This window comes from Tachyglossus aculeatus, chromosome 14 (genome assembly GCF_015852505.1).
Source record: "Tachyglossus aculeatus isolate mTacAcu1 chromosome 14, mTacAcu1.pri, whole genome shotgun sequence".
Lineage (NCBI taxonomy): Eukaryota > Metazoa > Chordata > Mammalia > Monotremata > Tachyglossidae > Tachyglossus > Tachyglossus aculeatus.
In genome coordinates this window covers 29,421,751-29,442,968 of record NC_052079.1, presented here as the reverse complement: position 1 = coordinate 29,442,968, position 21,218 = coordinate 29,421,751, and the positions used below count along the sequence as shown (strand labels likewise).

At 39.0% G+C, this 21,218-nt stretch overlaps 1 protein-coding gene across 1 annotated transcript in view; it reads right to left on the bottom strand.

Annotated features, from left to right (window-relative positions):
• Window positions 1-356: 356 nt before the first annotated feature.
• The window catches only part of OTOGL (otogelin like), a 158,357-nt gene continuing 137,495 nt past the window's right edge, over window positions 357-21,218 (bottom strand). The window contains exons 44-56 of the mRNA XM_038756063.1: window positions 18,205-18,417; window positions 14,620-14,724; window positions 14,336-14,443; window positions 13,481-13,582; window positions 12,634-12,735; window positions 12,511-12,551; window positions 11,744-11,807; window positions 10,485-10,663; window positions 9,853-9,957; window positions 8,617-8,736; window positions 5,067-5,112; window positions 4,134-4,213; window positions 357-752 (exon numbers count right to left, since the gene is read on the bottom strand). Of these exons, the coding sequence (XP_038611991.1) occupies window positions 552-752; window positions 4,134-4,213; window positions 5,067-5,112; window positions 8,617-8,736; window positions 9,853-9,957; window positions 10,485-10,663; window positions 11,744-11,807; window positions 12,511-12,551; window positions 12,634-12,735; window positions 13,481-13,582; window positions 14,336-14,443; window positions 14,620-14,724; window positions 18,205-18,417 (1,466 nt within the window). The 3' untranslated portion in view covers window positions 357-551. The remainder of the gene's footprint in view (window positions 753-4,133; window positions 4,214-5,066; window positions 5,113-8,616; window positions 8,737-9,852; window positions 9,958-10,484; window positions 10,664-11,743; window positions 11,808-12,510; window positions 12,552-12,633; window positions 12,736-13,480; window positions 13,583-14,335; window positions 14,444-14,619; window positions 14,725-18,204; window positions 18,418-21,218) is intronic.

Genomic DNA, 21,218 nt, shown 5'->3' with positions numbered 1-21,218 from the left:
GTCATATTTACTGAGCGCTTACCATGTACAGAGCAGTGTACTAAGTGCTTGGGAGAGTACAGTATAGTAATATAACAGACACATTCCCTGCCCACAATGAGCTTACAGTCTAAAAGGGATATTGACTCTAAATAACAACCATTTTTATGAATCATGAATGGATATTTAATTTAATTACTATATTTACAGGAAACTGCTACCAGGAGAAATGCAAAGAATTCTCAGGCATTACCTTTTCCCAAAGAATTCAAATAATCCAAATGAGCTAACTATGATATTTCTAGTGATAACTATTTCATCAGCACACTAAAAGTGATTTGATTTAAATAAATTGCTATCACATTGTTAATCTGCAGTATTTGGAGTAAAAATAAAAGCTAACATGGCAACAGAAACAGTTTTGCTCATCTCTTATTGTGTAATATCCAGATATGGATAAGAATTTTTTTATAGTATTCTTAAATTTATCTACTGCCAGGGGAAGAGTCCTAGGAGACCATTTTTAGTTGATAATATGAAATGATATACAGTATTGGAAATCCATTAATTGTTTAATTCCACTGACAAAAACAGTCGGTAGGCTCCTGGATGCTGAACATGACTTCAGTCCCATTTCCCAAGCAGAATAGTGGCACAGTGAAATTCCGCACTCCATTTTCACGACAACATTTACAGAATCTTAAATGGCTATCAATATTGATGTTATAAATTGTAGCAGATGGGCATTTCCCATCACAAGAAGCCACGTTTATCTGCACAGGAGAGAAAGAGTAAAATGGTCCATTATGGGTTCCATCTGCACAAATGAAATGCAAGATTACAAGAGGTATCATACTTGTTCCATCTGCACAAATGAAATGCAAAATTACAAGAAGCATCATTATTGGTTAAAACAGTGCAGTTATAACCAATCTACTCTTCTTCAATAGTTCTAAAATGGCTGCCAGAATTTCATGACTGGAATAACTCGTAATGAGTTACATTCACTTCCACAAATTTTCAACCGATTCCCCCAGAGTTAATTTGTGTGATATACCTGTGGATACCAATATTCTTTGATCATTGCAGTCAAACTATTAGTTGATTTTCTGCATAATGAGATGTTATTATCTAAAGGCTACTACATTAATTTCTCAAAATACCGTTTGAGATATTTTCAGACTACTAGTGTTGTCCCAGAGACACATCTGAAACTAGCCAAATTGCCAGAACTCCCTCTACAGAAATAGATTATTGGCGAGAGTTGATAAGAGGTATAATCTCCCTTGGAATTCTATGTGATCTGGCTAAGAAAGAATGAGCCTACTAATCGATTTTATTGCCTAAAGCAGAGTGTAAAGAAAGAACAAACAATAATGCAGCAGATTATTTCTTCCTCTAACTGAATAGAAATGAAAGAACCAGAAGAAAAATCACATATGGCTTTGGCAGGTATCACAACAAAATATGAGGAAAAAGGATGGAAAGCAATGTTTAAAGGACAGTAAAAACATTAGTGGCTTCAAATAATATTTTCAGAATTGATCATATCTCTGGTCACTGTGATAATAAAAATTCAAAAGCAAAAAGACTGCATCAATTTCAAAGTAAAATGGCATAGAAACTAGTCATTTGCTAGGATTTTTATGGAAGTCCAGTGCACTATTGATTAATCTGATGCAGTTCTCCTGCACTACAGAACAACTGTGAGCTTCTTGCCACATCACTTGGGTTTACTTACCAAACATGCCCAAACACATTTAATCTCCATTTTACAGATGAGGAACTTGAGCCACAGAGAAGTTCAGTGACTTGCCTAAGGTCACACAGCTGGCAAGGGGAAGACTCAGGATTAGGATCCAGGTCCCCTGACTTCCAGTGTTGAGCAGACTTTTAGGTGGTGAGCAGGTCTTGGGATCAATAAATCAATCGATGGCATTTTTTTAACACTTACTCTGTGCAGGACACAGTACTAAGCGCTTCGGAGAGTACCATAGAGTTGCTAGATATTATTCCTGACCACAAGGAGTTTACGATCTAGTTGAGGAGATGAACAATAAAATAAATTACAGATGGGGAAGCAACAGAGTGTAAGGAAGGATATGAGCAGGTCCTCAGGGGCTGGGGAGGCTAGGGGGTATGAACTAGGTTAAATAGGTGATGCAGAACTGAGGGAAAATAGGGTGAGCAATGACAAAATCATGGCTTTCACAGTGAAGCTTGAAGTTCTTTGGCTCATCTACTTTTGCTCTGGGGCAGCAATTTCCAAGCCAAAATGGAGAAACATGAGGCATGCTCTGACTAAAGAATTCCAACTTTTCTCTTGAAGATCAAGAAACTTTCTACTTGTGCTTGCTATCCAAACAGCTGGTGGGTTGATGAGCCCAAGCTGAAACACCACTAGCCTAATTATTGATTATGCTTCTCTGGAATAGAGGGGTAAAGGAGTCTTGAGTAGGGAAAGCCTATATTTCTCATTGGGTAAGGGGCATTTTCTGTTTTTAAACTGAAACAGGATGTAGGAAAGCACTCTAAAGAGACTACACTTACAAGAATACATGTCCTGGGCTTCCTGAATATCCAAGTATAAGGGCAGCACAAGATCCTTAAAAGAAGATGAGGTGGAGCCATTTTGCCTCTGCCCAATGCCAGTTTTTTGTTTTGTTTGTTTTTGCTTTTATGGTATTTGTTTACTGCTTATTATCTGTCAAACACTGTTATCAGTGCTGGAGTAAATACAATCTAATCAGGTGAGACAGTCACTGTTCCACTCAGGGCTCATAAGCAAGTAGTAGGGAGAACAGGTATTGAATCCCTATTTTACAGTTGAGGAAACTGAGGCTCAGAGAAGCTAAGTGACTTTTCCAAGGTCACACAGCAGGCAGGTGGCAGAGTCTGAATTAGAACCCAGGTTCTGTGGTTCCCAGACTCTTGCTTTATCCAGTAGGTCATGCTGCTTGTTTGTATGTTAGCCACATTGTTTTGCCTCACTTTTAGGAGCTTATTAAAGCAATAACTCCTGTGGATGCTTTCTCAAAGATGCTTAACAAGGTGATAGGTGATTTGGAATTATATTACTTTCCTCTTTTAGTGTTTTTCTCTAAATATGTGTCTAAATAGTCAACCTGACCTTTTAAATATGTAATGCCTCTCAAAAGCCATTTCCAATACTTCTCAGGAATCTTTTAACACCTCATTTCTTACAGACCTGTTTTGGGTAGCTGGGGTGACTTTAATCCAAATTTGAGTCATAATGAAAGCTTTATCATCTAAGACCCTCACTTTCACCTTGCTGGTTCATCTGAACTGGAGTTTCATCTGGATAACCAAAAGTTCTCTGTAACATTAGTGAGAGATGTTAGTTGGCAAAATATATGAGTGGTCCAAAGAAAAGAAATAAAGAATAAAGGAAGAAGCTACCTAAATAGCTAAGGTAATCTAAAACTATAGCTCCATTTAATCAGGTATATACTGTGATACAATTTCCATTCTGTTGCATTAAAAAAAATGTATTTCCATGGTGTTTCACACAGAAGCAGTGTAGCCTAGAGGAAAGAGCATGGGCCTGGGAATCAGTGGACCTGAGTTCTAATCCCAGCTCTGCCACTTGTCTGCTGTGTGATCTGGGAAAAGTCACTTAACTTCTCTATGCCTCATTTACCTCATCTGTAAAATGGGAATTAAGACTGTCAGCCCCATGTGGGCAGGGACTCTGTTCAACCTGAAAACCTTATATCTACCCTAGCTCTCAGTATGGCACAGAACTTAACAAATACCATAAAAAAAGTCAGTAAAGAGTGAGGAAGGTATCTATGGTTAGAAAGAAGATTTGAAAGAAATAAAAAAGGAATGTGCACTCAAGTACTTAATTGAAAATGAGATGTTTTCACCTCTTTATCAAAAGATCAGTACTTTTTTATCACATTGTTAGAAGGAAAAAATAATTAGTACTTTTTTGTAAATACATAAATTAGCACTTTTTCACTTAGGGAAGAACTTTCTAATATACTAAAATAAAATATGCTCACAGGGAAATCTTTGTGGAAAAGTAATTATTTTAAGTGCATGATATAACTAGCAAATTGCAATACAAATATACTTGTCTTTAGAATAACATGTCCATTATGAAAATGAGTAATAATTTTAATACTCACGGGGCTTTGACTTATACAGTCCTGCTTTCTGATAGTTGTTCTTACTGTAACTTTTTGGCATACCTTTTCTTCCCTTTTGCCTAATAAGATATAAGAAAGGTTATTTCACTCTACAAATGCTGTTTTGCAATGACTTTTGTATAATACTTCTAAGGTGATGAAGTTAGCACAACAAAAAAACTTTCACTTTTATGCGTTGAGGATATTTCCAATTGAAATAATTGTTAATCATTCATAAAGTCATAAACACAATTATTTCTGCATGTTAACTTCCAAATAGAGCAGCATACATTTTTATGGAATTTGTTTTATAGAATTTGCAAGATGTCAGATCGTACAACCATCCTTGTGAATAGACAGAGGAGTGTGCTTCCTGGTATTCCCAGGATTTATGACACACTTAGTTCCTCAAAACTGCATCTGAAGTTGAAATACTGTAAGGCAAAACAAATTTTGTCATAGGGAAAATGCTATAAATGGGGAATTGGTTTCTGAATCAAGACTGGATACCCTAATTTTATCAAACTGTCCAGAAGTATGTACACCATCAAACAATAGTTTTTATTAAGCCCCTATTGTGTATCGAGCACTGTACTAAAACACTTAGGAGAATACAGTAGATAAAGACACAATTCCTGGCCATGAGGAGCTGAAGGAGACAGGTACTTAATAATTTACAGATAGGCGGAAGAAATGTTTAAATAGAAGGGTATATAAAGATCAAATAAGCAGCACCAGATGAAGCCAGGCATTGAAAGAATTCATAACGAAATAAACACATTGCTTTATTCTGGCTCTTAGACCTTTTTCTTTCCATTTTTACCTTAGCCCTGAATTAAAAGAAATAAGGAGGGGAGAAAAAACATATTACTCCCTCAAAATCAAATACAAACCAGCCTGTAATGGTAACGTACGTAAAGCTTTTTCACTTACAAGTCTTACAGCAACCTTCATTATAAGTGTGTACAAGTCCACCATTCTGAAAAGAGAAAAATCTGTCAAATGACTGTGCTCAAATCAAAATTTGGTTGTAGCTAATTAGCAGGAAGCCTAAAAATAGAAGTATCTTTGATAGGGAGTTCAGTAGAATGAAAGGGAGAAGGAGCATAATATCATTAATTAATCAATCAATGGTGTTCTTTGAGTGCTTCCTATGAGCACAGCACTGAATTAAGCTCTTGGAAGAGTGTATTATAATCAATCAATTGTATTTATTGAGCGCTTATTATGTGCAGAGCACTGTACTAAGGGCTTGGGCATATACGCTACAACAGAATTAGCAGACACGTTTCCTGCCCATGGTAGACACATTCCCTCTCCACAGGGAGTTTACAGTCTAGAGGGAGAGACAGACACTAATATAAATAAATGATGGCTATGTACATTCCGGCTCCCGGCTCCTGAATCCCTTTTCGAATCCTGGCTCCACCATATGTCTGCTGTGTGAACTTGGGCAAGTCACTTAACTTCTCTGAGCCTCAGTGACCTCATCTGTAAAATGGGGATTAAAGACCGTGAGCCCCACATGGGACAACCTGATCACCTTGTATCCACTCCCAGCGCATAGAACAGTGCTTCACACATAGTAAGCACTTAACAAATGCCATCATCATTATTATTATTATGTGCTGTGGGGCTCTGCCACTTGTTTGCTGAGTGACCTTGGGCAAGTCACTTAACTTCTATGGCCCTAAATTACCTCATCTGTAAAATGAGGATTAAATCCTACTGCTTCCTCCTTAGTCTTTTGTGCCCCATGTGGGACAGAGATTACGTCAAACCCGATTATTGTTCTATACTGGTTGGACTTGTCATATTGTTCTATACTGGTTGGACTTGTCAAGAGCTCTTCAAGAGTATCCCAAATTTCCCCAAAGGAAAATTAATTTCCTTAGTGGAACAGACCTTCAGTTGCCTTCCCACACTGCTATTTCTGACCCTGGCATTTCCAGGGTTCTGGGAAGTTCCCAATGGTAGAATGGATTTTGCTAGAACTCCAGCCTCCTGGATCTTGGAATAAATCCCTCCTTCAGGGGGAATTGGTGCAGAATGGGGTAACAGAAATCATCCAGCCTCCGTAGGGTAGTAATTTCTAGTCTAGATCCTTAGGATTTGATGTCCATGGGCACAAACTCTCCAATGTGGTCCTAAATCAGTCCATTTTGATATAAACCCAGGAGTGCTGATGTAATTAAACCATGTCAGAACTCAGAGAAAAAAACAGATGACTAGTACTTTGTTGAGTGACTGATCAATTTATTCAATCATATTTATTGTGTGTTTACTGTGTGCAAGCACTGTACTAAGCACTTGGGAGAGTAGAACAATATTCAAATAGACACATTCTCTGCTCACAGTGAGTTTACCGACTAGAGGGGGTTCACAAGCTTCAGTGCGAATCAATCAATCAATGGTATTTATTGAGTGCTTATTATGTGCACAGCACTGTATTAAGCACTGGGAAAGTACAATACAATGTAGTTGGTAGACATGACCTCTACCTTCAGGTAGCTTACGGCCTACAGCAGGAGACGGACACTATTAGTCACTTCCCAATCAAGTTCTGCTGAATTCTTGGGGAGATCAGTTTGGCCATAGGGTTTTCCTGAAGGGAATAGGGTTGTGCTCTACCATCAGTGAAGGCTCTCAGTGGCCTAGATTACTATAGGAGATCCGCAGATCCCAAGAACTTTGGAGGTCAGGTAATGCTTGGTTTCTTCCTTCCCTCAGGATTTGGACAAGTCAGTCAATCATATTTATTGAGCACTTACTGTGTGCAGAACACTGTACTAAGTGCTTGGGAGAGTACAATATAACAATATTAACAGACACTCTTGATCTAATGTAAAGACCATGGGCCTAGGAGTCAGAGGACCTGGGTTCTAATCCTGCCTCTACCACTTGCCTGTTCCATGACTCTGGGCAAGTCACTTCCTTTTGCTGTTCTTCAGTTACCTCAACTGTAAACTGGGAATTAAGATTTTTAGCCTCACATGGGACAGGGATTGTATCCAACCTAATTTGCTGGTATCCACCCTAGTGCTTAGAACAGTGCCAGGCACATAGTACTTAACAAATACTACTATGATTATTATTATTAATAATAATAATAATAATAGTAACAAATACCATAAAAAAGGATCCCCACCAGGTACACTTCAGGATGTCAAAATTCTGACCTGAACAACTTCTGATGGTGAAAGGGTATCAAAGTGCAGAACCAACTGATCTTCCTGATCTTAGGATGGATGATTATCTAGGACCTTTCTCAATTTTTCAGGGATGCTGCCAACAAAATCAGGCAAATCTTGCCTCACCCCAAACAGCCTGGTGGGACTAAGATGAACTTTAAAATGCTTGGCTCATTGCATTCAACTCACTGGTGTCTTAGCAGTGTCTCATGAACTGTAGAAGGGGGGATGAGTGAGAGTCTTAAAAATCTCTGGGGGATGCAGTTGCAAGCAAGGCATAGTGCTTATTATTAATAATAAGCATAATAATTGTGGTAATTGTTAAGCACTTACTATGTGCCAGGCACTGTTCAAACCACTGGGGTGGATACAAGCAAATTGGGTCAGACACGGTCCCTGTCCCATATAGGACTCATAGTCTTAATTCCCATTTTACAGATGAGGTACCTAAGGCACTGAGAACTGAAGTGACTCACCCAAGGTCACACAGCAGACAAGTGGCATAGGTGGGACTAGAATCCATGTCCTTCTGACTCCCAGGCTCATGCTCTAAAGGCCTTCAATAATTCCCAGAAATCTGGAGTTTGTTCTGCCCGGAACCAGCTTTGCTCTTCTGCTGGTATAACTGAGATGCTCCAGTTTATAATTTACCTCCCTAAAGCCCACAGGGGCTCAGGGTTGCTGCTTCAGAGGTCCAGAACCTTTCCAGTGGATGTCAGTTCACCATTTTATTCTGGAAGTGCAGCAGCAGCAGTAGATCCATTAAATCCTTAATTTTTAAATGTATAAATTAAACAGGAGGTTCAAAGTTCAACATTTGTATTTGAAAATGTTTTGTTTAGTAGGTTCTCAAAGCGTTGTTGAAGTCGAATATATATATATATATATATATATATATGAATATATATATATATATATATATACTATATATATAGATATAGATATGTTTAAGCACTTACTATGTGCCAGGCACTGTACTAAGAGCTGGGGTAGATAATAAATTGTCATATTGAACACAGTCCCTGCCCTGCATGGGGCATACACTCTTAATCCCCATTTTACAGATGTGATAACTAAGACCCAGAGAAGTTAAGTGACTTGCCCAAGGACATAGAGCAGACCACAGGGGGCAAAGCTGGAAGTGCTCTGCACACAGTAAGTGCTCAATAAATACAACTTAATGAATTAGAACCCAGATCTTCTGACTCCCAGGTTGATGCTCTATCCACTAGGCGATGCTGCTTCTTTATCTAATATTAGCTAGAATCATTTAAAAAACTCAAAGTACAAACCTTTATACATTCAGTCTCATTAAAATTGGGACAGATAACTTCAGAACTCAAAAGAACAGCCCCCACGGAGGTCTTGGCACACTCGTATTTAGTGCAGTTAGATGTCCACGTAGTTCCTGCCTTAAAAAAAAATAGGACAAATTCCAATCATGATCTCTACCTCAAAATGTGTTGCTTCTCTATAAGAAAGTTCTTTCCTCCCTTCAAAGCCCTACTGAGGGCTCATCTCCTCAAGGAGGCCTTCCCAGACTGAGTCCCCTTTTTTCTCTCCTTCTCCCCATCACCCCTGCTCTACCTCCTTCCCCTCCCCACAGCACCTATATGTTTTTACAGATTTATTACTCTATTTATTTTACTTGTACATATTTACTATTCTATTTATTTTGTTAATGATATGCATCTAGCTTTATTTCTATTTATTCTGATGACTTGACACCTGTCCACATGTTTTGTTTTGTTGTCTGTCTCCCCATTCTAGACTGTGAGCCCGTTGTTGGGTAGGGACCATCTGTATGTGTTGCCAACTTGTACTTCCCAAGCACTTAGTACAGTGCTCTGCACACAGTAAGCGCTCAATAAATACGATTGAATGAATGAATGAAAGTTTCAATTTCCCATAACTATTGAGTTTACAATCATAATTGACTGAAGGGGAATTTTGTGGACATAAATGGTTGCTCCAGGCTGGCTCTACTAGCCAAGATCCGAGGGGCAGCAGGTGTTTGGCCTGGTGAAAAGCAGCGTGGCTTAGTGGAAAGAGTATGGGCTTGGGAGTCAGGGGACATGGGTTCAAATCCCAGCTCCGCCACTTGACTGTTGTGTGACCTTGGGTAAGCCACTTAATGTCTCTGTGACTCAGTAACCTCATCTGTAAAATGGGAATTAAGACTGAGAGTGCCATGAGGGACAATCTGATTACCTTGTATCTGCCCCAGCACTTAGAACAGTGCTTGGCACATAGTAAGTGCTTAATAAATGCTATAATTATTATTATTATTACTGTTTACAGGGATTAGGTGGTAACGGTGGGGCCTCTAGACTGTAAACCCCTTCTGGGCAGAGAGCATGTCTACCAACTCTGCTATACTGTACTTTCCCAAGCACTTAGTACAATGCTCTGCATGCAGAAAGTGCTCAATAAATATGATTGGTTGATTACCAGCATCTTGGACTCAAGACAGTCCCACCCTCAGTACAGCAACAGATTGTTAACACTTACAATGTATGGGATCCTACCTCATATACAGCTTTTGTTCCATTTTCCGTGTAGAAACCACATGACACATTTTTACAGCTTCCACAGCATATATCATGACTAGAAGGAGGATTGTATATCTGATACTGTGTGAAACAATGAACCAATAATTAGTCCTTTCTTGCCCAATATAATTATTTAATGCTTCTCATGAATTGCTACTTCGAAGGTTACATAAACGGTATTGGGATGTTATTAAATGAGTGGGAACTTTCAATGGATATTTGAAATGAGGTATAGCAAGGTTATTTTAATTTGAGAAATAGCTCAACAAGAAAGGAGTGGAAGAAAGGTACCATTAAGCTAGATCTAAAATACAGTTATGATATTATGTGTCATAATTTGTGTTGTACTATTTTTCTGAAGCAGGATAGGTACATTTCCAGTTCTGTTTCAATTGAAAAGAACTTCCAATATAATAATTTTGAAATAAATGATTACATATTTGATGAGTGGCCAAGAGAAATATGGAAACGTGTTTTAAATATTTTAATTTATAAGCAGTCTATTATGATGAAAAATCAACTGTACATGCATTTTTGCTACTTCCATCACTTAAATAGACACTGGGATACATACATGCCACCAAAGCTAATTTTTACAAAATACTCACAGCTTCACATTGTTTTGAGCAGTTTTCTACTGTAAAATCCAGAGTATGATAGCCTGTTTTGTAATCTTTTTCTTCTAAACAGTGTATTGTTTGACAAAGTTCCCCATCCAAATACTGAATCAGTGACTGACGAGGATTCAAAACTGTTACTTCTTGGAATAAACATACATTATCCTTTTCTAAGGAAAAAGCAGTCATTAAATCAGTCAGTAGGAAGAGAACATGCTCACTTTTCATAGGAAAATTGAGTCTACTCAAATTTGGGTTGTCATTCCAATATGCCTCAAAACTTCAAAAAAAAGGAAAAGAACTTAGTTATTGATAGCACCCTACTGGTTTGCTTCATAGTGAATTTCTACCTTCTTCAAAATATAGAATCTGGTATCTAATGCAAACCAATTGTTCTTTTGACTTCCCACTCAGTTCTCTTCTCAGAACGTAAAATCTAATCAAGGCACCACATAAATTTATGTAACTTGAAAAACGTACAACAGCCAAAAATGCCACACAATAGGTAGGTGTCCTGTTTTGAAAACTGATTTGCATATATTTGGAATCAACTGTGCCAGTTATTTCCTGTGGCAAACCTGAATTAAACTGAAGGACCTAAGGAATTACCATCACTGACAGATCATATATCAAAATCAATTTATACATTCATTCAATCATATTTATTAAGTGTTTACTGTGTGCAAAGCACTGTACTAAGTGCTTGGGAAAGTACAATACAAATACAATAATACAATACAAGCCACAGAGAAATGGTTTGTTATGAGAAAATTAATGGGGTGTATGATTGTCTATAGAGACAAAAACCCATACACTTGCATGTATGAGTGTTTGCCCATACTTTCACTTTGCTAGATTACTCATAAAGTCCAGAAAATGATAAGCCCCAAAGGGCAAAGGAATAACGTGGTCATTCCACTCATTAAATTTCTCCAGTTAAAGATAGAAATTAGCACGAAAATGAGTTGCATGAAACTGAGCAGGGAAGCTGGAACCATGAGTTCAGTGCAGAATAAGTTTCCACCCATTTGACTGACAAAATAGTAAGTAGAAAAATTATTCTGGATGTTGTACCCTCAAGAGCAGTCACAGAGTAATTGAAAAGGGACTGCTGTTATAAGAAATAATAATAAAAAGTGGAAATCATTTTTTGATTTTTTTTTCCTATTACCCCAAACAGCAGGAACCTCTAGGTGCAAATTCTGTTTTATTGATACTTAAAAAACAAAGTGTAAGAAAAGAAAATTTACCACAAGAATACTGGATGCATCCACAAGCACTTTGAAAGTTAGGGTCTATTTTCTGAACTTCACCCTATTGATAAAAAATAACATTTAGTTCACATAGGCTAACATCACACTTGGCCAAGACAAAATGTATACACCTACTTCTATGCTAAACACATTAAAGCCACTACAACTACTCAAATTATCCATTAGGGATATATTGCATATGTATTATATGCAATAAATATATATATTATATATATTATATATATTATAAATATAAAAAATATATTATATGCATAAATATATATATATATAATATATATATATATATATATATATATATATATATATATTTAGGAGACTTTGGGGTAGACACAAGTCCATGTACCACATGGGGTTCACATTCTTAAGCCCCAATTTACAGATGAGGTAACTGAGACCCAGAGAACAATAACTGTGGCATTTATTAAGCGCTTACTATGTGCCATGCCCTGTACTAAGTGCTGGGGTGGATACAAGCAAATTGGGTTGGACACAGTCCCTGTCCCACCTGGGGATCACAGTCACGCTCCCCATTTTACAGATAGGGAACTGAGGCACATAGAAGTGAAGTGACTTGCCCAAGGTCACACAGCAGACAATTGGAGGAGCCGGGATTAGAACCCACGACCTTCTGACTCCCAGACCCATGCTCTATCCACTGTCCAAAATTTGAAAATAAAAATTCAAGAAAGGAAAATGGGAAGAAATATTTACCCACTAATTCAATCCAAAATAAATGCTCTTACCACTTTACATGTTGGTATGATTAGGTTGCCACAGCTACATTCTATAAAAGAAAGAGGCAATCAATTATATACATCTATAGTTATTAAGCTAGTAAACTATAAGACAAACAAAATCATAGTTACCACAGTGCCATGCTGGGCAGCATTGCCCAGAAATTTCTTCTTTCACAAGTTTCATATCAGCTGTGCAGTTCACGGGTATGGAGCAGCGGTTTTCCTCACAAACTAAAAAATGTTAAATACTTGAATCAAGAGGGATTCTTTTTTCCTATATGGTGGTATTCAATAATGTAATTAATATTGTGTTCTAAAATGCCTGTCTTTTGAAATGCTGGGGCTGGGAGTCAGAAGGACCTGGGTTCTAATCCCAGCTATGCCACTTGTCTTCTGAGTGTCCTCAGGCAAGTCACTTAACTTCTCTGTGCCTCAGTTCCCTCATCTGTAAAATGAGGACTAAGATTGTAAACCCCATGTGGGACAAGGATTGGGTCCAACCATTTGCTTGTATCCACCCCAGCTTTTATTACAATGCCTGGCACATAGTAAGCACTTACCAAATATCATGATTATTATTATTAGTAGTATTTATTATGGCCTAGTGGAAAGAACATGAGCCTGGGAATCAAAGGATCTGGCTTCTAATTCCAGCTCCACCATTGTCTGCTGTGTGAACTTGGGCAAGACATTTCACTTCTCTGTGCCTCAGTTTCCTCATACATAAAACAGGAATTAAGACTCTGAGCCCCATGTGGGACATGGACTGTATTCAGCTTGATTGTCTTGTATTTACCCCAGTGCTTAGTAGAGTGCCTGGCACAGAGGAAGTGCTTAACAAATACCACTAAAATATGTAAAAGTACATATATATGCATACATACATATACAGAGAATGTTAAATGTGATTGAATTAGTGAAATAATTCAGCCAAAACCCTTCGACCTTTAGGAATTTGTAATTAAAATAAACATACCACAGTAGTATTTAGGACAACAGTAGCGTGTGCTCTTCAGATCCACAGTGAGAATTTCTCCCTCCATGCATTGTGGAATAGGGTCCGTGCAGGGGTCACAAACTAAAGAGTGTACAAAATAAACCAAATGGAAGCATTGAGCTCCAGATGTTCATTAGTGCCTAAACACATTGGCAAACATGAAAATATCCTATGCATTGCCTGTTATAGAGTTCTTCGACAAAGGGAAGACAAAGATAATGAAGATTTAACCAGGAGTAGGGCTAATGTTCAACATTCAATAACAGTGCACCTGATTCCATCTACAGTCCTTCATTTTCTCAGAAAAGAGACTCATTTCTCGCTTTTGTGATAGAACTCTATTGGGAAACTAGGGAACATCATTCCAACTTTATGTGTCTGCTTGGACAGAACTTGAAAGAAATGGTTGTGCTTAATACGTGCAAGTTTGCTTTAATGTGTATTCATCAAGAATGTATTCCTTGCACTAATGGAGTTATGAATACTTCTTAATATTAATTTTAAGTTTATTCATAGATAATAATGAACCAGATATTTTGTGCGTGATCCCATAGCTTGAGTCAGGATGGGTAAACCCCCTATCAATCTCCAAGACCTTTTAAAAACAATTCAGGTTCTGTGTTTATTGTTTATGGCATGGTAGTATTCCTCCCTCTTGTAATGTTCAAACTTCCCACTACTTTGCCACAGATTTCCATGCCAATTTTGAGCATGATATGAATGAAATATTGAATTTGAAGCGTGTTAAATGTCACAAAATCTCCACAAAATAGAAGATATCTCACTGACTGTCCTGTTTACCTACAATTCTACCAACCTAAAGAACTTTCTTACCACAGACATTGGAGAAACAGCATGTGTCCTCTTGCTTAATTTCAACAATGAACTGATCATCTCTGCACTCTGGCTGTAAAGCACTGAGGCATGCTAAAGGGTCACATTCTGCGGGAAGATGAACAGTGATGTTACATTTTTGAAATTAAGAAAAACAGGATCAGAAATACAGTTGTCCCCATTCAGCAAGATTTGCCCAAGCAGGTCCTAATTCAAGTTTCCAGAAAGGTATTTTTAGACCCTCATCCCTTGTTTGCAACAGACCTTTTTGGTAGCTCACTTACCACATCGATACTGTGGACAACATGAAAGGGGATTATAACCTGAAACAAGTTTTTCACTCTTCTTACATGTTGGAGGAACAGATTCACACAAAGTCATGTTACAATCTGAAGAAATAAAAGGAATGAAGAAACACATTTTTGTCAAGCATTTTGACTCATATTACAGTGATGACCATCAAAAACTGGTGACTAATAATAATGATGGCATTTGTTAAGCGCTTACTTTGTGCAAAGCACTTTTCTAAGCGCTGGGGGGGATACATGGTGATCACGTTGCCCCACGTGGGGCTCACAGTCTTAATTTTACAGATGAGGTAACTGAGGCTCGGAGAAGTTAAGTGACTTGCCCAAGGTCACACAGCAGACATGTGAGGGAGCTGGATTAGAACCCGTGACCTCTGACTCCTAAGCTCATGCTCTTTCCACTGAGCCACACTGATTCTCTATCTGATGAATCTGTAATCTAAAATTACTGTGATCAGAGCACATGACCAGATCTACAGTAAGCAACCAGACCAAGAACCCTGGAGTCCCGGCATTTTAAAGAGGACTCCACTTTAGAGCTTCCCCTAATGATGGTTTTCCTATTTCCCTTTTCAACTTCTCTTTCTCTGTCCCTAACTCTGCCTCTAATGGAAACCTGATTGTTAACAATGATGCCCTATCAACAGCTGACAAAGCAGGATTACAAAACAATGAACCACACCTAAGCTGTTCATGCTTTAGCTGAATATGAAGTGGGCAGAGAACAGAGACCAAATACTGTTTTGTGATGGGAAAGAGAGTTGGGAATTTGAGGGGTAACAGAGAGGGACTGAAAGCAAAGCAAGCTGAAGAGAAATTCCAACAATGCCAGGATTAATAGTCTTTCTCTAGTGCCTGCTGTGTCCAGAGCCCTGTACTGAGAGCCTGGGGAATATACCGAAGGTGTAAAAGCCCCTCTAGATTGTAAACTCATTATGGACAAGGAATGTGTCTTTTTACTGTTGTATTGTACTCTCCCAAGTGCTTAATACAGTGCTCTGCACACAGTAAGTGTTCAATAAATACGACTGACTGAATGAATAAATGAATAAATGATTCTGAGATTAGAGATTAGAGAAGCAGCGTGGCTCAGTGGAAAGAGCCCAGGCTTTGGAGTCAGAGGTCATGGGTTCAAATCCCAGCTCCGCCAATTGTCAGCTGTATGACTTTGAGCAAGTCACTTAACTTCTCTGTGCCTCAGTTACCTCATCTGTAAAAGGGAGATTAAGACTGTGAGCCCCACGTGGGACAACCTGAACACCTTGTATCCCCCCAGTGCTTAGAACAGTGCTTTGCACATAGTAAGCACTTACCAAATACCATCATCATCATCATCATCATTCTGGCCCAGCCATTAAGTTGTTTACCAGATGATGGGGGAGTTACTAAGCAAAAATGTATGATTGTTTAATGGATGCATGAGAAAATAGACACAAGTAAATGAGCACACAGAAATAATTAACTACAAGAAAATAAAGACTAAATTCAAGTGACTGATGGGATGACATAACCCAGAGAAGGTGGAATTAATTAAGGAATTTTTTAATGGGCAGCTCTGAACTCTTGGGCTCTTTACCTTAGTAACAGATTTTGCTTTTTGCTTCAATTCCTCTCCCATCTCAGTCCTCCCTTCCCGTTTCCTCCTACCTAACCCAACCAGCCAACCCATCCAATCTTTCCCTGCACCCCAAAAAGATCCCCTGTGCTCTATCTTCAGTCTTGCTCTGTAGCCCACCTACTTGCCAATGTCACTTTCATCCCATCCCACCCCTGCCATTCCTCACCTTCTCCTCCTCTGAAGCTCACATCATCCATATCTACCACTTTAAGGCATCTGCCCCTGCTATTCTCAGTGATTCTGATGCCCTTTTTCACCATCCTTCTCTCCAGTACAACTCAATCCAAGTCTAACTCCAATCCCCAGGCTCGCACCAGCCTCCTGTCCTGGAACCCACTCCTTGAATCTGTCATGTCTCAGACTATTGCAAGATCCTGTCAATTCCCTCTCACTTTCTCGGCAGCACAGAGAAGCAGCATGGTTTAGTGGAAAAAGCACGGGCTTGGGAGTCAGAGAACATGGATTCCAATCCTGGCTCTGCCACTTGTTTGCTATGTAACCTTGGGCAAGTCACTTACCTTCTCTGGGCCTCAGTTACCTTATCTGTAAAATGGGGATTAAAAGTATCAGCCCCACGTGGAACAACCTGATTACCCTGTATCTACTCCAGCGCTTAGAACAGTGCTTGGCACATACTAATTGCTTAACAAGTACCATAATTATTATTATTTCTCCCCTTCCCTCTCCTTTTCCATCCAAATGGCCACTATGTAGGTCTAGGCTGTTGTCATCTCCCAGCTTGGCTACCTTGCCTCCCTTTGCCATCAAATCCTATTCTTTTTTCAATTTATGGTATTTGTTAAGCACTTATTATGCATCAGGCACTGTACTAAGTGCTGGGGCAGATAAAAGTTCATCAAGTTGCACACAATCCCTGTCCCGCATTGGCTCACAGTCTTAATCCCCATTTTAGAGATGCAGTAACTGGGGCCCAGAGAAATGAATTGCCCAAGATCATACAGCAGACAAGTGGTGGAGCAGAATTAGAACTCAGGTCCTTAGGACTCCCAGATCCATCCTCTATACACTAGGCCATGTTGCTTCTCATCTGCAAACTGTGGTAAAATACCCTTCTCTTGCTACCTCACAGGGACGTGGTGTATACAAAAATGAGATATGGAAATTGAAAGTGCTATGGGAAATAAAAATGCTAGGTAAATTCAAGGCACTATTATTTATACAGAGACACAGCATGGCCCACAGGAAAAACACAGGCCCGGGAGTCAGAGGACCTGGGTCTGATCCTGATTCCGCCAATTGTCTGCTATGCAAGTCACAACTTTTCTGTGCCTCGGTATCCCCATCTATAAAATCAGTCAATCAATCATATTTATTGAGCGCTTACTGTGTGCAGAACGCTGTACTAAGCGCTTGGGAAGTACAAGTTGGCAACATATAGAGACGGTCCCTACCCAACAGTGGGCTCACAGTCTAGAAGATAGGGATGGGGATAAAATGGGGATTCAATACCAGTCCTTCCTCCTACTTATATTTCTCCTTCCTACTTAGAATCTGATCCCCATGTGGGACAGAGACTGGGCCCAATGTGGTTAACCTGTATCTATACTAGCTTTTAGAACAGTGCTTGACACATAGTAAGAATTTAACAAATATCATTATTATATAGAGGTATATCTAGTATTTTCTTTCCTTCTATAGGTTTCATCCTCTCAACTACCATCTCAGCCTTTTTCTATTTACAACCTCCTGTTGCGTTTTGTACACTGAGTGGCATGCTCTGTTATTTGAATATTTCTTTCTCCAACCTGTACATTGTGAGACTTTCTCCCTCATTACATTGCAAGTTGCTTGTGGGCAGAGATTACATACCCAACACCTACTGTACTGTCCAAAGTGCTTAGCTTGGTTGGGCACTCAATAAATACTTAGGATTTATCGATCGATTGATTACAGTTCAGAAAAGTATACGCCAGTATACATACTGCACACTGTCTTCAGGCAGCATGATGTCTTTTCAATTATTCTGATGATGACTTCACCCTCTTGTTCACAAGCAGGATGTGGCTCATCACTGCACTCAGGTTCAATGTGAATAATGCTTCCATTCTCCAAACACTTATTCATGCAGCATCCAGTACAGGCTCCATTCCAAACTTCACCAGCAGAGTGTGGTTGGCCTTCGTGATCAGTACATGCTAGCGGAGACAAACAACATTTTCATTCTCATAATTGACTTTGATCACTAAAGAAGACTAAGCAGTTCTTCCATTTATTTCACATGTTCATCATTACCCCAGAACAACACCCTAGGCCTACTTTGATCGGCTTTTAAAATTCAGTCCACCACTATTTTAAGATATGTACCATTCATAATAAATAATAATAATAATAATTATGGTTTTTATTAAGCACTTACTATGTGACAGGCACTGTACTAAGCACTGGGGCAGATACAGGCAAATCGGGTTGGACACAGTCTCTGTCCTATGAGGGGCTCATGCTATAAATCCTCATTTTACAGATGAGATAACTAAGGCCCAGAGAAGTTAAGTGACTTGCCCAAGGACACACAGCATACATGTGGAGGAGCCGGGACTAGAACCCAGGACCTTCCGACTCTCAGATCCATGCTCTATCCACTAAATCATGCTGCTTCTCATATTGAATACCCCTTTTGGTTTGCTACATTTAACAGGTTTTTCATTTAACGCCTTTTTTTTTTACTGGTATCTGTGCCAGATACTGTACTGAAGCATATGAAAAGTTAAGTGACTTGCCCAAGTTCACCCAGCAGACCTCTCATGTAAATTGGCTGACTCTTGCAATTATCTTTTGTCTTCTTTCTTTTTAAAAAATTATATTTAAAAGAGAACCCCAAATATTTCATCATATTTTACTTAATTTTTAAAATACATAAAAATGCCACAAGTTTATACTGTCTGAGGATAACCACCTCAATATTGCAGTTATGGAAAATAAATATACTTGGTGAAAATCTAAGTGAGATAATAAAAGCAGTACCAATCAAACAGTAATTATGGTTGTTGCTTTATAAAGAACTTGGATGTATGTACTGCCCAAAATGCATTGTGAGTCCATTTTTCAGAAAACCTGTATTCTATGATAAACCTAGTGACCACAAGTTTCCTTTTGTGATATCTTTTTTTGATGAATGCAGCGATACCCAACTTCTCACTGACCCAAAAGACTATTCACAAACATAAACATTCCACAAATTCTGACATTTTTCCTCCTGCATTTGAAAACTTTATTATAAAATGTACTGCTGGACCTTCCTAGTACACATAGTCTAGTCTGCCTCTTGTCTTCCAATAACTCATCCCTTTCTTTAGTTGCTTCATTCAATTTGTAATTTATTTTAATGTCTGTCTCCCCCACTAGAATGTAATATCTTTTTGAGGATAGGGTTAGTGTTTACTAACCATAGTTTACTCTTTCAAGCTCTTACAAATACCTGGCACAGAATAAGCACTCAATAAATACTACTGATTGATTGAATGATTGATCTGCTATTCATCTCTTCCATCACCTACTCAAACCCAGAAAATTTAATCTTCCCTAAAAGAATGGAAGATGTTGGAAAATGATCACAAAGACAAGTAAATTAGAACATAAGGGGTAATAATAATAATAATAATAATATTTGTTAAGCACTTGCCATATGCCACGCACTGTACTAAGCACTGGGGGGGATACAAACAAATAGGGTTGGACACAATCCCTGTCTCACATGGGGCTCACAGTCTCAACCCCTATTTTACAGATAAGGTAACTGAGGCCCAGAGAAGTGAAGTTACCTGCCCAAGGTCACAGAGCATTCAAGTGCAGAAGAGCCAGTGTTAGAACCCATGACCCTCTGTCTCCCAGGCCTGTACTCTATCCACTACATTACACTATTGTATTTTCATGTCCCCAGTAACAAAAATCAAATAGTCCCGTCAGTCAATTGTATTTATTGAGCACTTACTGTGTGCAGAGCACTGTACTAAACACTTGGGAAAGTACAATACAACAATAACGAGATACATTCCCTGTCCATGCATGGGTCTGTCGATTGTCGTGGGGCTAGCAAAGGTTCATCCTGGCATACTTGGGCACGTTAGGCCAACCAGGAGGTGACACTGGAATGTTCTTCTCCCAACCTTGTTCAATCTTCAAGCCTCCTCACCTTTCACCCAGCCCCAAGGAGATCACAATGGGTCCAGGGAATAATAACAATAATTCATTCATTCAATCATATTTATTGAGCGCTTACTGCGTGCAGAGCACACAGTAATGATAAAGATGGTATTGGTTAAGCGCTCACTATGTACCGAGCACTGTTCTAAGCCCTGGGGTAGGTACATGCTGATCAGTTTAGACACAGTTCCTGTCTCATACGGGGCTCACGGTCTAAGTAGGAGGGAGGTCAGGAATTGAATTCCCATTTTACAGATGAGGAAACTGAGGCACATACAAGTCAAATGACTTGTCCAAGGTCACACAGTGACAAGTGGCAGAGCTGGGAATACAATAATGATAATAATAATTATTATGGTATTTGTTAAGTGCCAGGCACCGTACTAAGCATTCATTCATTCATTCATTCAATCGTATTTATTGAGCGCTTACTGTATGCAGAGCACTGTACTAAGCGCTTGGGAAGTACAAGTTGGCAACATATAGAGACAGTGCCTACCCAACAGTGGGCTCACAGTCTAGAAGGGGGAGACAGAAAACAAAACAAAACATATTAACAAAATAAAATAAATAGAATAAACATGTACAAATAAAATAAATAAATAAATAGAGTAATAAATATGTACAAACATATATACATATATACAGGTGCTGTGTGGAGGGGAAGGAGGTAAGGCGGGAGGGATAGGGAGGGGGAGAAGGGGGAGAGGAAGGAGGGGGCTCAGTCTGGGAAGGCCTCCTGGAGGAGGTGAGCTCTCAGTAGGGCCTTGAAGGGACGAAGAGAGCTAGCTTGGCG